Source organism: Diachasma alloeum, unplaced genomic scaffold (assembly GCF_001412515.2).
Source record: "Diachasma alloeum isolate Michigan unplaced genomic scaffold, Dall2.0 Dall_scaffold_00466, whole genome shotgun sequence".
Taxonomy (NCBI): domain Eukaryota; kingdom Metazoa; phylum Arthropoda; class Insecta; order Hymenoptera; family Braconidae; genus Diachasma; species Diachasma alloeum.
The window spans coordinates 88,285-101,604 of NW_021680599.1; the positions used below are offsets into that span (position 1 = coordinate 88,285).

Consider the following 13,320-nt stretch of genomic DNA (forward strand, 5'->3'; position numbering starts at 1 on the left):
GTGCCCTCACACGGCCTGCTTGTCATGCCCTTCGCAGTGGGAAAAACTCTTATTAAAGAACATTTCCGGCGAGATCATGTCAGGCGTTGGGAGAAAGTTATGACCTGCAGACAAGCAAAACTGCTTATGAGGGGACAACTAAGAGATAGAACCAGAAAGCTTCTGGAGCTGCACAGAGGGGATCTGAGGGTAGCAATAGGGCTCCTCACGGGTCGTACAGCTCTCAGAGCTCATCTGTTCAAGATGAAACTTGCAGAACAAGAAGACTGTAGACTGTGCGGAGGCGATAAGGAGGGCGTCATCCACATTTTATGTGAATGCCCCCTATTAGCACTCCGTCGCTATAAAATCTGGGGCCAGGCTTTCCTGGAACCAGAGGACTTACAACAAGCGGCTGTCACCAGCCTTATTAGCCTAGTGAGAAACACAGGGCTGGGGCTGTGTGACTGACCGAAACTAAGGCGGATGTTACAAAAGATCGTATGATTTAGGTGACTCTGGGCGCTTTAAGTGACCAGCCGCGCATATTCTATTCTATTCTATTCTACTTATCGCAGCGATTTCACATTTAACACGACCTGGGGAATCGACTCGTCATGCGGTTTACTTCTTTGTCTTTGATTTTATCCATTTTTGTCAATTTTTTCTAGCTTCTCCATCACCCATCTATCACATTGAATGTTTATCTTCACTCATTAGAAGCTCATTCTTGTTATATTTTTCACTCTTCATTTACATTCAGTTTAGGATGATAAAACTATAGGCCAGTCAAATTACGGTTTGGAAATCAAGGATGATAGAAGAAGGATAAAACCCATGAGATATCATGCGGAAGAATGATGTGAAACACATACTAAGTTTTTGGGATTGTAGCAAACCGGGAAATTGTTTAAAAAAATTTAAAACTGCAAAATTAAGCGTCCACGCGACCTTTTTTGCTTTACGCCGACGAAACCGTAATAGATAGGATAAAAATGCATAGGACTTAATTTGTATAGCATAAAATTTTCTACAAAAAAGTCAATGGCGGCATTTTCGTAATTTCAACCGTCAAATCACCAAGCGCGTTCAAAGTTGAACTACGAAAAAGCTGATTCGCCGCCAACGTCGAAAAGTCCATTTTAGTTGCAAAATGCAAATAATTTATGAAAAAGTTGATTGAAAAATCTGAAAAAAATTAGGATGCATCTTGACCCTTCACAGAATGTGTTCAGGAGAGGAAATTTAAAAAAAAATATTTTTAGATTTTTCAGGAGTCGCCATTTTTCTCTTTTTTTTCATTTTTCAACCAAAATTTGCCATAACATAACTTTTGATCCAGTTATCTTATTGGAATAAGAACAAAAGGTGATTTTTTCTCGTCTTCCTTTCCATTTTCACTCTTTTGACCCTTTCACTCAACTTTCATATTTAATTTATTATTTGTTGATAAACTAAAAAATTGCCATTTTTTCAATATATAATCTGACTGGAAAAATTTTTGATCAAGCTCGGTAGCTTTATCCCAAACTTGAGTCATTGGGATGAATCTTGAATTTTTTCATATTTTTCTTGGCATTTGTTAACGTAGATTCTTAATAATAAAAGGAAAAATTTCGATTTTTTTCAATGTCTAAAAATTCTTTGATTTAAAAAAAAATATTTGATATGTTGGTATTTTTTCATATTTTCAATACTTAGAGAGCTATGAATTATTTTAGATTTAGGGAGATGTTGTCGTCGGGCGCGCCCCACTCGACGCGCTTGATCTCCCCACTCGCCACATTCTTCGCATAGCGGAACATCTGCAAGCGTTTCCTTTGTTAATTTCCTCCAAACACATGAAAAAATTACAAAAAAAAATTTTGTTAACAATCAATAGTGCACAAACTCAATAGGAGCTTCTCTTTTGCACCTCTGTACTTATAGTGCTAATTTGATGAGAAATTATATTGAAGAAAATTGTTATTTTTCAATTTGAATTTAAATAAGAGTCAAAATTTGTAGGCGCCAGGTCTAAATTAAGTTTCCTTGGAATTATTATACGAGAAAAAACTCTCTACGGATGCATCATCAGAAATTATTTGAACTCACTTGGGATGTGATTGTTAACAAAATTTTTTTTTTCAATTTTTTAATATTTTTGGAGGAAATTAGCAAAGGAAACGTTTGCAGAAGTTCCGCTACGCGGAGAATGTGGAGAGTGGGGAGATCAAGCGCGTAAAGTGGGGCGCGCCCCTTGACAACATTTCCCTAAATCTAAAATAATTCATAGCTCACTAAGTATTGAAAATATGAAAAAATACCAAGATATCAAATTAAAAAAAAAAAAATCAAAGAATTTTTATACATTGAAAAAATAACAAAAATCGAACATTTTTCCTTTTATTATCAAAAATCTACGTTAACAAATGCCAAGAAAAATATGAAAAAATTCAAGATTGATCCCAATGACTCAAGTTTCGGATAAAGTTACCGAGCTTGATCAAAAATTTTTTCAGTCAGATTATATATTGAAAAAACAGCAATTTTTTAGTTTATCAACAAATAATAAGTTAAATATGAAAGTTGAGTGAAAAGGTCAAACGAGTGAAAATGGAGAGGAGAGAACGAGAAAAAATCACCTTTTGTTCTTATTCCAATAAGATAACTGGATCAAAAGGTATGTTATGGCAAATTTTGGTTGAAAAATGAAAAAAAAGAGAAAAATGGGGACTGCTGAAAAATTGAAAAATGTTTTTAAAAAAATTTCCTCTCCTGAAGACATTCTGTGAAGAATTATTTGCATTTTGCAACTAAAATGGACTTTGGCGGCGAATCAGCTTTTTCGTAGTTCAACTTTGAGCGCGCTTGGTGACTTGACGGTTTAAATTGCGAAAATGCCGCCCTTGACGTTTTTGTAGGAAATTTTATGCTCTACAAATTAAGCCTTATGCATTTTTATCCTATCACGGTTTTGTCGGCGTAAAGCAAAAAAGGTCGCGTGGACGCTTAATTTTGCAGTTTTGAATTTAGAATCACGGTTTTCCGTCCCTAGAGGCATAAAATAGAATGTGTACCTCGGGCGGGAAAACATGATTTTCCGCCCTTGATGCACAACACTATAATCATGGAAAGGATCCATATGACATATGGATGCCGGCCGATAGGACAAGCTGTCGGGTTGGTGCCTCTCTCTCTCTCTCTCTCTTTCGGAGTTGAGGATATAACCATAACGAACAGAAGGTCTCGGGTCNTTATACGAGAAAAAACTCTCTACGGATGCATCATCAGAAATTATTTGAACTCACTTGGGATGTGATTGTTAACAAAATTTTTTTTTTCAATTTTTTAATATTTTTGGAGGAAATTAGCAAAGGAAACGTTTGCAGAAGTTCCGCTACGCGGAGAATGTGGAGAGTGGGGAGATCAAGCGCGTAAAGTGGGGCGCGCCCCTTGACAACATTTCCCTAAATCTAAAATAATTCATAGCTCACTAAGTATTGAAAATATGAAAAAATACCAAGATATCAAATTAAAAAAAAAAAAATCAAAGAATTTTTATACATTGAAAAAATAACAAAAATCGAACATTTTTCCTTTTATTATCAAAAATCTACGTTAACAAATGCCAAGAAAAATATGAAAAAATTCAAGATTGATCCCAATGACTCAAGTTTCGGATAAAGTTACCGAGCTTGATCAAAAATTTTTTCAGTCAGATTATATATTGAAAAAACAGCAATTTTTTAGTTTATCAACAAATAATAAGTTAAATATGAAAGTTGAGTGAAAAGGTCAAACGAGTGAAAATGGAGAGGAGAGAACGAGAAAAAATCACCTTTTGTTCTTATTCCAATAAGATAACTGGATCAAAAGGTATGTTATGGCAAATTTTGGTTGAAAAATGAAAAAAAAGAGAAAAATGGGGACTGCTGAAAAATTGAAAAATGTTTTTAAAAAAATTTCCTCTCCTGAAGACATTCTGTGAAGAATTATTTGCATTTTGCAACTAAAATGGACTTTGGCGGCGAATCAGCTTTTTCGTAGTTCAACTTTGAGCGCGCTTGGTGACTTAACGGTTTAAATTGCGAAAATGCCGCCCTTGACGTTTTTGTAGGAAATTTTATGCTCTACAAATTAAGCCTTATGCATTTTTATCCTATCACGGTTTTGTCGGCGTAAAGCAAAAAAGGTCGCGTGGACGCTTAATTTTGCAGTTTTGAATTTAGAATCACGGTTTTCCGTCCCTAGAGGCATAAAATAGAATGTGTACCTCGGGCGGGAAAACATGATTTTCCGCCCTTGATGCACAACACTATAATCATGGAAAGGATCCATATGACATATGGATGCCGGCCGATAGGACAAGCTGTCGGGTTGGTGCCTCTCTCTCTCTCTCTCTCTTTCGGAGTTGAGGATATAACCATAACGAACAGAAGGTCTCGGGTCCATATGGGACATTCCATGTCAACTCAGCCACCCCGGATTTTTTTTTGTCTAGAAAAAATGATTTGATTGCCGCATTTCAAACTACTATATATAGACAGTATTCCTGCCAAATTTCATTGTCTCATGATTTTTTGTTTCTGAGATAATGACTACCAAACTTTAAATTTTCAAAAATTCAAAACTTTCGAATGGCGCATCCGATTCGAACAAATAAAAAAAGAAAATTTTTTTTTTCGTTCATACTTTTAGGGAAAAAATACTCCATAGGCGTGAAGAAGCTTCTACACCTATTTTTCGATCAATTTTTACGTTTTTATTTTTTTTCGGCTCCAGGGCCGTCCGGTATTCGACTGGAATTTTTTTTTTCAGATAGAGGACGTCCATATATGATGTAAAAAAATACGCCAACATGGGAGAGACAACCAGTGCACCGGAGAAAATTTTTGTTTCCTAAATTTTCGTGTTTTTCCGCTTTCTAGGGGAGCTGCCTCGTCTTTATTAAGAAATTGATTCAATCCATACCTTTGATGAATATGAGTTAGGAAAGAGATTCATCGCGATAGAAAAGAGAAACAATGCGTCGGGAAAAAAATTTTCTCTGAAATTTTTTAGTTTTATCGCTATCTATGAGAGCTACCCAAAGAAACAAACGTGTCAATCAATATTTTTTGCTCATAACGATGAAAAGGAAAGCCATCATGGAAGAGACAAGCAGTACATCAGCAAAATGTGATTTCTTCGCAATTTTATTTTTTCTTNAGAGAAACAATGCGTCGGGAAAAAAATTTTCTCTGAAATTTTTTAGTTTTATCGCTATCTATGAGAGCTACCCAAAGAAACAAACGTGTCAATCAATATTTTTTGCTCATAACGATGAAAAGGAAAGCCATCATGGAAGAGACAAGCAGTACATCAGCAAAATGTGATTTCTTCGCAATTTTATTTTTTCTTCTTTTCTCTTTTTCTTCTTCTTTTCAATCTTTTTTTTGCTTCTTTCACCTTTCAATCGACAGTTTTCCCTTCTGCTAGATGGAAGGGACTATCAACAACATTATAAACCTCTTTCGAAAGACAAAGTACCCAAAGAAGTGCGAAACATGGAAAAACAAGTTTTATTTTACTGTAACGACCTTTTTACATTTTTACAATAAGAGGCTATTATTTACCGTCTCCAACTACCACTTGCCCAATTGCACTGATTTACTATACATACATCTATTCGTCACGATTACTGCTTTCTAAGTGCTTTCCGTTTTGTTGTTTGTTTTCGTTTCGGAAAAACTTCTTGGTTTTCCGCAGCCGAATATCGTTTCATTAACAATTGTTCTCCCGGTTTTGGAATGAAACAATGGTGTTTTTGAATGGCTGGAATAGCTTTGGCACTATCAAATCTTTCCCTCAATTCAGTTTTTATATTCTCATGTTCGTCCTTGGTGAAAAAAAACACATCAATTCCTTTGAAATTCTCTTTTGACCATCGAAACAAAGCACCTGGCGTCAGGATGGGTTCACCATGGACGATTTGCAAGCTTCTACGTTTCGCTTCTCTTTTGAAAACAGCACCCACACCGTTACAAACACCTTTACCGTGTGCGGTTGCATGAAAATGGGCCTCTACATCTATTCCAAAATCAGTCTTGTGATGCAGAAGATTAGCCATTTGGTAACGATTCTTGTAATGCTGTGCAGCTCCATCGGTGACATAGATGATTCTCTCGACATCTTTGCAGTTATTCTTCACATGTTGTTCTAGAATTTTCTGTACCAAGTAAACAGCTGTGGTATCGTGAGCAGTACTATCTGAAAAAACAACTAAACTCCGATGCTGGATCTCGTTTCCTTCACGATAGTAGTAAACAACGGGATGGACTGTACATTGGTCATTGTTGCAGTGGAAGGATTGAGTAGCATCTTGAGCCACAAAGGCATAATTTTCTGAGAAATCACAGTGCACTAGTACTTCGCTGTTATTCAAATTCTCTTTTCGATCTTTAACAAAAGCTGATTGTTCTTTAGCGATGAAGTGATGGGGTTTTAATACTTTTAATCGTTCGACAAGAAGATCGACGAAGTCATCCATCGCAAGCGTTTGTGTCTGCAAGGTACACCTGTCAGTAGTTTGCCACACGCGAAATTGGACAGTTTCGATAACAGAATCAGAAAGGAGCTTCTTCAATTCACATGAGAAGGGTTTCACCCCAGGGCAGTCGTTACATTCATCTAGATAACGGGCCGGGGTTGGATTTGTACACATCAGTTGTGCTAGACAATCTTTGTAATCCTTGAGTGGGCAGGGGGAATCTTTAGTTAGAGTGGCAATGTTGATAGCTTCGAGCATCAATTTGCAATTTTGATGATACGTGCAAACACATACGACGTAAGTGCCATTTGCTCCCGCCAGTACACATTGTTTTGGTCTCAGCTCAGCGAACTTACTGAAACCAACCAAAGCCTCTGGATGAGTATTTTTGTACTTCCTATGAAGGTGTTTCAGATTTTCGAGTATCATTTGCTTTTGCTCTACTTTCTTCTCTCCATTGATTTTGACGGATACTGTATCTTTCAACCCTGGCATGACACGACTATTCTCTAGATAAAATTTGTGTACTTTCTCGACCGTTTGTTTTGGAAGTGAATGGCCTGCTTTCGCAATTGGTGAGGCAAATACTCCTTTGATTTCTCTCAATTTTTTCGCTCTTGACGCCATGTATCTCGTAATGCCAAATTCAGAAGCGATTTTCCGCTCGCTCCACGACTGTGGAAGAACCGTCAAGATTTGCAAGCGCTCACCGTACTTTTCCAGATCATTGAATTTTTTCTTCAAACCATCCAGCATTTCTTCTAATTCTATTTCTCTCGAAGATCGATAGCGCTTTGATAAAGAAGGATCAGCGTCACTTTGGTCATCTTCCGCATCAGAATGCATGGGGGAACTGGAGAATTCAGATACATTGTCCGCTTCTTCATCGATTGAACTGCCGGAATCGTCGAGATGGAAAGACCGACCTGATCTCAGAGAACTGTTCATCACATCTGGGCTTGGTTCGGGTGTTTCGGTTTGGGGCTTTGATATCTCGGGTGGGGTGTCCGAACATCGAAGATGTGTATCATGAAGATTCACCATTGAGACGGGTGGAATCACATAATTCAGGGCCATCTTCCGGCACTGGCCACAGATTTTCGCAGACTTTGGTAGAAAGGGAAACTTCTTGTGTATTGCCGAGGAAATGGGCCGCAAATCCAAACCATTGTGTCCCTTCTGACCAGGAATCCGCATCGGATTCGCACACCTATTACTTCGCGGCATTCTATGAAATGCAAAATTATCAAATCCAATCCAAAATTATCCGGAAAATGAGGATTATTCCAATAAGTAACGTGAAACCTGCTTACCTCGATACAACAGACAGGAAAATGCGAATCGATTCGCAAGGAATTGTACAACGATGAAAACTCAATGAGGAAGTTGAAGTTTTCACTAAAACTAGAGCCTCAGGAAAAACTGATGATATTAAATCAATGAATTGATTCTTTTTGTTTTCTTTTCTCATTTGTTTGGTCATGATTAGGCGAACTTCCGATGATGATGACACAGTATAGCTCTCATAGAAAGCGAAAAGGCGCAAAAATTTTGAAAAAAAAATTTTTCCCGACGCATTGTTTCTCTTTTCCATCGTGACGCATCTCTTTTCTAACTCATATTCATCAAAGGTAAGGATTGAAATATCAATTTCTCAATAAAAACAAGGCAGCTCTCCTAGAAGGCGTAAAAACACGAAAATTTAGGAAACAAAAATTTTCTCTGGTACACTGGTTCTCTCCCACGATGCCGTATTTTTTTTTACATCATATATGCACGTTCTCTATGAGAAAAAAAATATTACAGTCGAATACCAGACGGCCCTAGAGCCGAAAACAAATAAAAATGTAAAAATTCATCGAAATTTAGGTGTAGAAGTTTCTTCACGCCTATGAAATATTTTTTTCCGGAAAGTATGAACGAAAACAAAAATTTTCTTTTTTTATTTGTTCGAATCGGATGCGCCGTTCAAAAGTTATCAATTTTTGAAAATTTCAAGTTTGGTAGTCATTATCTCAGAAACAAAAAATCATGAGGCAATGAAATTTGGCAGGAATAATGTCTATATATAGTAGTTCGAAATGCGGCAATCAAATCATTTTTTCTAGACAAAAAAAAATCCGGGGTGGCTGAGTTGACATGGAATGTTCCATATATAGCATGGACGCCGTACTTGAGGGGTTAAAATCCCTGCATATATACGTAATTTTATTAAATGCAGTGAACAAATTTTTTCGATATTGTTCACTCGTTTAATGACATTCAAAAAGTTGAATTTTCAATTTATTTGTATAGGTGGAATGTCTGGACTTCAAAACATGATGAAACAGCTTCAACAAGGCGCTGGTGGGCTTAGCAACTTGATGGGTGGCTTCGGTGGAAAATCCTGAGAACTTTGATGCCAACAGTCCGTGAAAACTGTCATTTGATAATTCTACCATCCTAAAAAAATGTGTTTGAATGAATTCAAAACACGTTAAATACAACTCCGGTTTTGTTCTCTGTATAATTTATTTCGTGATCGATGATAAAAAATTCCAGATCACTTCTCTTTCCATATTACAACCATGAAACGTAATTGAGATTCAGACGAAATTTTGGGATCTCAAAATCACCGGACGAACAGTATATTTACGAAATCTCGATCATGGAACTTCTATAGAGTAAATAGAGTATAGAGTAAATTTAATGTAAAAGTTAATCTTTTGTAAATATAAAATGCGATTAAGGAATATTCTTCTTTTGGTTAATTTCCATTTTCTCAATAGAGAAAATGATAAAGATGAGTGGATGTCCTCGCGTTCATTTTCTTATTGACCTACATTTTTTCCTCATATGAAGATTTTTTCACACATTATTGAATCCATGTAGACAACGTTTGCAAAATTTGAAAAAGTCCAGAAGCAGGGCAACAACAAAAATGATTTTTCAAGTTGCTGCTTATATTATTATTTATTATTACTACATTTGCCTGTCTTGCAGGGGAGGACTCCCTATAATAGGATAGGTTCCAATACTTACCAAAAATTCAACTTATCTTAAAAAAACATGAAAAAGGATGAGTTAGAAAGTTACTCTAACAGGAGCTGAGGGTTGCATTAAAATAAATAACCAAATAATTAGGTAATTACACATGATTATACAGGGTAACAACTAAAACTAAAATAAGAAACGCTGAGGTAAAACGGCTTAATGACAGTCAGGATAACTATATAACTATATCCGTAGCAATAGTGAGATCATAATTCATAACATTTGAATCTGTATCGTGTGTAGTCAAAAATTTCGTGAGTAATTGGTCTGGCCTAAAATACATGGTGGTTTGACTCTTGATAAAAGATTCTCTCATGCTAAAAACACTGGACAAGAAATAAAAGAGAGCTCTGGTGGAAGACTTGTCGTTCGCGAAGCGCAGCGTGCGATAAACTCGACTTATTGCACGGCGTGCCATAAAGTCAGTTTTTTTAAATGACAACAATATTTTTCACCCCTACAAAAATTGTTCGTCTCGCCGAGAAAAGTTCAACCATACCATATTTTTCGATGACGTCATCGTTTTCATGTGAATAATCGTACGAAAATCAAACGAACGGGAAATATCGTTATTCAGACTATCTTGCGCATAGAAACGCTGGAATGTTATTTATTAACTATCTCGTCAATGTACCATGTAAACAAAAGATGACTGAGGTAGGAGAGGGACGTTGTAAGAGCTAGGTGTTATTCTTCATTTTCCGTCAGTGACAAAATATCCATCATTTATTATGATAGTGAATGTGTGGATATTTTACTCATATTAGGTGAGTGGCGACAAGGGTATCGAAGGGCCACATGATTATGTACAGGTACACGTATGTACAGCGCTTTCCAAATCAACGACGACATCCTTCTGCTGCAGTCATTCGCCAAATCGAACGAAATTGTCGGCAGGGAAGAATTGGGCAACGACAACGCCAGCAACTTTTCAATGTTGACGATCCACGCAGTATTGCTGTTTTAGCAATGATACACATGATTCCTCACATTAGTTTACGGGACATTGAACGTGATTTGGGAGTACCACGGAACACGGCCCACAGAATCTTGAGATCTGGTCGGTACCATCCTTACTATGTCACGTTGACAATAGCATTATCTCCCCAAGATATGGAGAACCACATCAATTTCTGTCGTTGGGCTCTAGGAAGATAGAACGACAATTCAGATTTTTTTCTGTGATGTCCAAAGCCTAAGAAAAATTCAAGAACAAAACGATAATCCAATTAAATGAAATTAGAATACAGAGACAAAAAATTTTATCCAAGGTAAAATTCTTGAGCAAAAATTGAAGCAGTCAGCAGAGGAATTCAGCACACCAGTGACGAAATTCCATAGTCAGCATGCTCTAATTTCCCAATATACTACCGATTTTCGCGATCATAACCGAACTTGTAAAATGACTGATCGATCCTACCAGGCCAAATGTGCCAGTTTTCCAGCAATAAAATTCCTAAACGTGGAACCACCATGAACCGCAAGACCCTAAAATGGAATTGAGAAAATTCAGTCTTGAAACACCCGCGGAGTTTGTAACATCTTTGGTGGAAATAGCCACTGAATCGGTCTGTCAATTCAACTCCTCCCCGTAACAATACGCATAGTTGGGATTACGTGTGATAGCTATCGAACATTAGTAGATAGTGAACGGGGGAAATTGCTCAGAGAACACTTTTCCTATAGCCGCGAGTAGTGCCTTATAGTTTAAGAAGAGTGTTTAAAATCCCCTGTGTGGTATCTACGGTCTCAAAATACTGAATTTTTCTTCAACTCATTTGCGAAAAACGTTAGAACATAAGTTGAACTTGAGTGGAGGCAAGTGGATCGGTGTTAGTAAACATAATAGCTTTTAGTGTTACCTAATTGCTGGTGGAGAAACCACGGATTCAGCCAAAGATCCATTGAACCTTTTGCAAAAGTATTGTGAGTAAAAATAAGAACAATAAAAATTCGCCTCGATAAGAACACCCACGAAATAATTCCAAGGATGGGGACTTAATCTTACTATTGTTAAAATATTAAAATCCTTGTGTAACCTGTTGAATTGGCTTGTATATTGCATAATTTGTTCAAATTACATTAGAGTCAAATTACATTCCAAGTAAAATCGTGTTGATTTCTCCCAATATTCTTAGACAACCCCCCTCCCAACTCAAAATTCCTCAATAAGGCTGCCTTGCATTTGCTTTCCTTTGCTAAACTTGCCATCTTGAGTTCGTTATCGTTTCGAATCAAGGGGAAATTAACGAGAGAATAAAAGGTAAGAGTGTGAAACTAGCGTCGTCCAAAATAAAAATAAATAGAAAATTTTAGGTTAGTTAGTCTAACTGGTCCTCGGACGCTTGAAACATTTTTGGACTCAACATTTCCAATACGTCGTCTTTAGTGAGGAAACAACATTCCACAGTACCGGCTTTTTGAATCGTCACATGGTCACAATTGGTCAGCTCAAAATCCTCATTGGACTCGAAACATTAATCACCAGCATCGGTGGAATATAAACGTGTGGTGCGGTATTGTTGACGGTCAACTAGTTGGACCCTATTTCTTTGGTGGAACTGTCAACGGCATGAGGTACCGGCAATCCTTACAGAATGAATTACCAGTTCTCATGGAAATTGAACATTTAGCAACTAGACAGCGGGCATCGTTCCAACAAGACGGTGCACCACCGCAATTCACTCGATCTGTGAGAGATCCTCTATACATTATTTTCTCCAATCGTTGAATCGATCGAGGTGGTTTTTACCCCACTCGATTTTTATTTGTGGGGTTATGCGAAAGATGTGTACACCAATCGACCGACAACTTCGGCGGATTTGTAGAGACGGATCAGACAAGGAATCGCGAACATTCCATCTAAAGTCCTCCGTTCTGTTGTTCGAAGTTTCCGACACCGGCTGGAATTATGCCTTGCTGTTGATGGCGGTAACGTCGAACATCTGTCATTACTGTTCCCGGCGGATCGATTGTAGAATCGAGTTCATCAGTATATCGATTCGTATGCGAGTGTAGTTTGATTCAAATCTCAGATTATTGATAGAATCGAAGATGAACCGACTTCATAGGAAACCAATAGCTGGTGAATTTCGAATGACAAAAATTTATTGCACCAAAACTTGAACGACTCATGGGGTGGTCGATTATGAAAGCCTCCTTACGGTCGGACCAGGATCGACTTGAAGAAAGTCGATTGGGACTCGATTGCCCGCATATTATTCACATCAACCGACCCACAATTGACCAGTTGTTGAGTCGTTTCATATAAGTGAATATGAAGTCAATCGAGTAATAATCGACTCAAGGATCAGTCGATTCGCCCACTAGAATTATGAAAACTATTATGAAACGACTGAACAACTAGTCGATTGTAGGTCGATTGATTTGAATAATGAGGACAATCGAGTCACAGTTGACTCAACCTTCATTTATAAAAAAAAAACAATGGAGCAAAATGATTTTGTTACTAATTTACAAACCCCCCCCAACACATTTATTCATTAAAAAAAAAACAATGGGGCAAAATGGTTTTTGTTACAAATTTACGGAATTCCCCCCCTTCACCTTCATTAAAAAAAAAACAGCAAAATTGTAATGTTCACTAATTTACGGCATTCCCCCCCTCCGCCCACCTTTATTCATTAAGAAAATAATAACTGGGGCAAAATGGGCACGTTACGAATTTACAAAAATCCCCCCCCCCAACATCTTTATTCATTGTGAAAAAAAACAATGGGTCAAAATGGGCACGTTACAAATTTACAAAATTCCCCCCCCCCCCCACTCATTAAGAA

General features: G+C 37.3%; 1 protein-coding gene across 1 annotated transcript in view; it reads left to right on the top strand.

Annotated features, from left to right (window-relative positions):
* LOC107042442 (signal recognition particle 54 kDa protein) overlaps positions 1-9,224 on the top strand; it is an 18,637-nt gene extending 9,413 nt beyond the window's left edge. Inside the window, exon 4 of the mRNA XM_015263490.1 lies at positions 8,786-9,224. Coding sequence (XP_015118976.1) covers positions 8,786-8,880 — 95 coding nt within the window. The 3' untranslated portion in view covers positions 8,881-9,224. The remainder of the gene's footprint in view (positions 1-8,785) is intronic.
* The last annotated feature ends 4,096 nt before the right edge of the window (positions 9,225-13,320 follow it).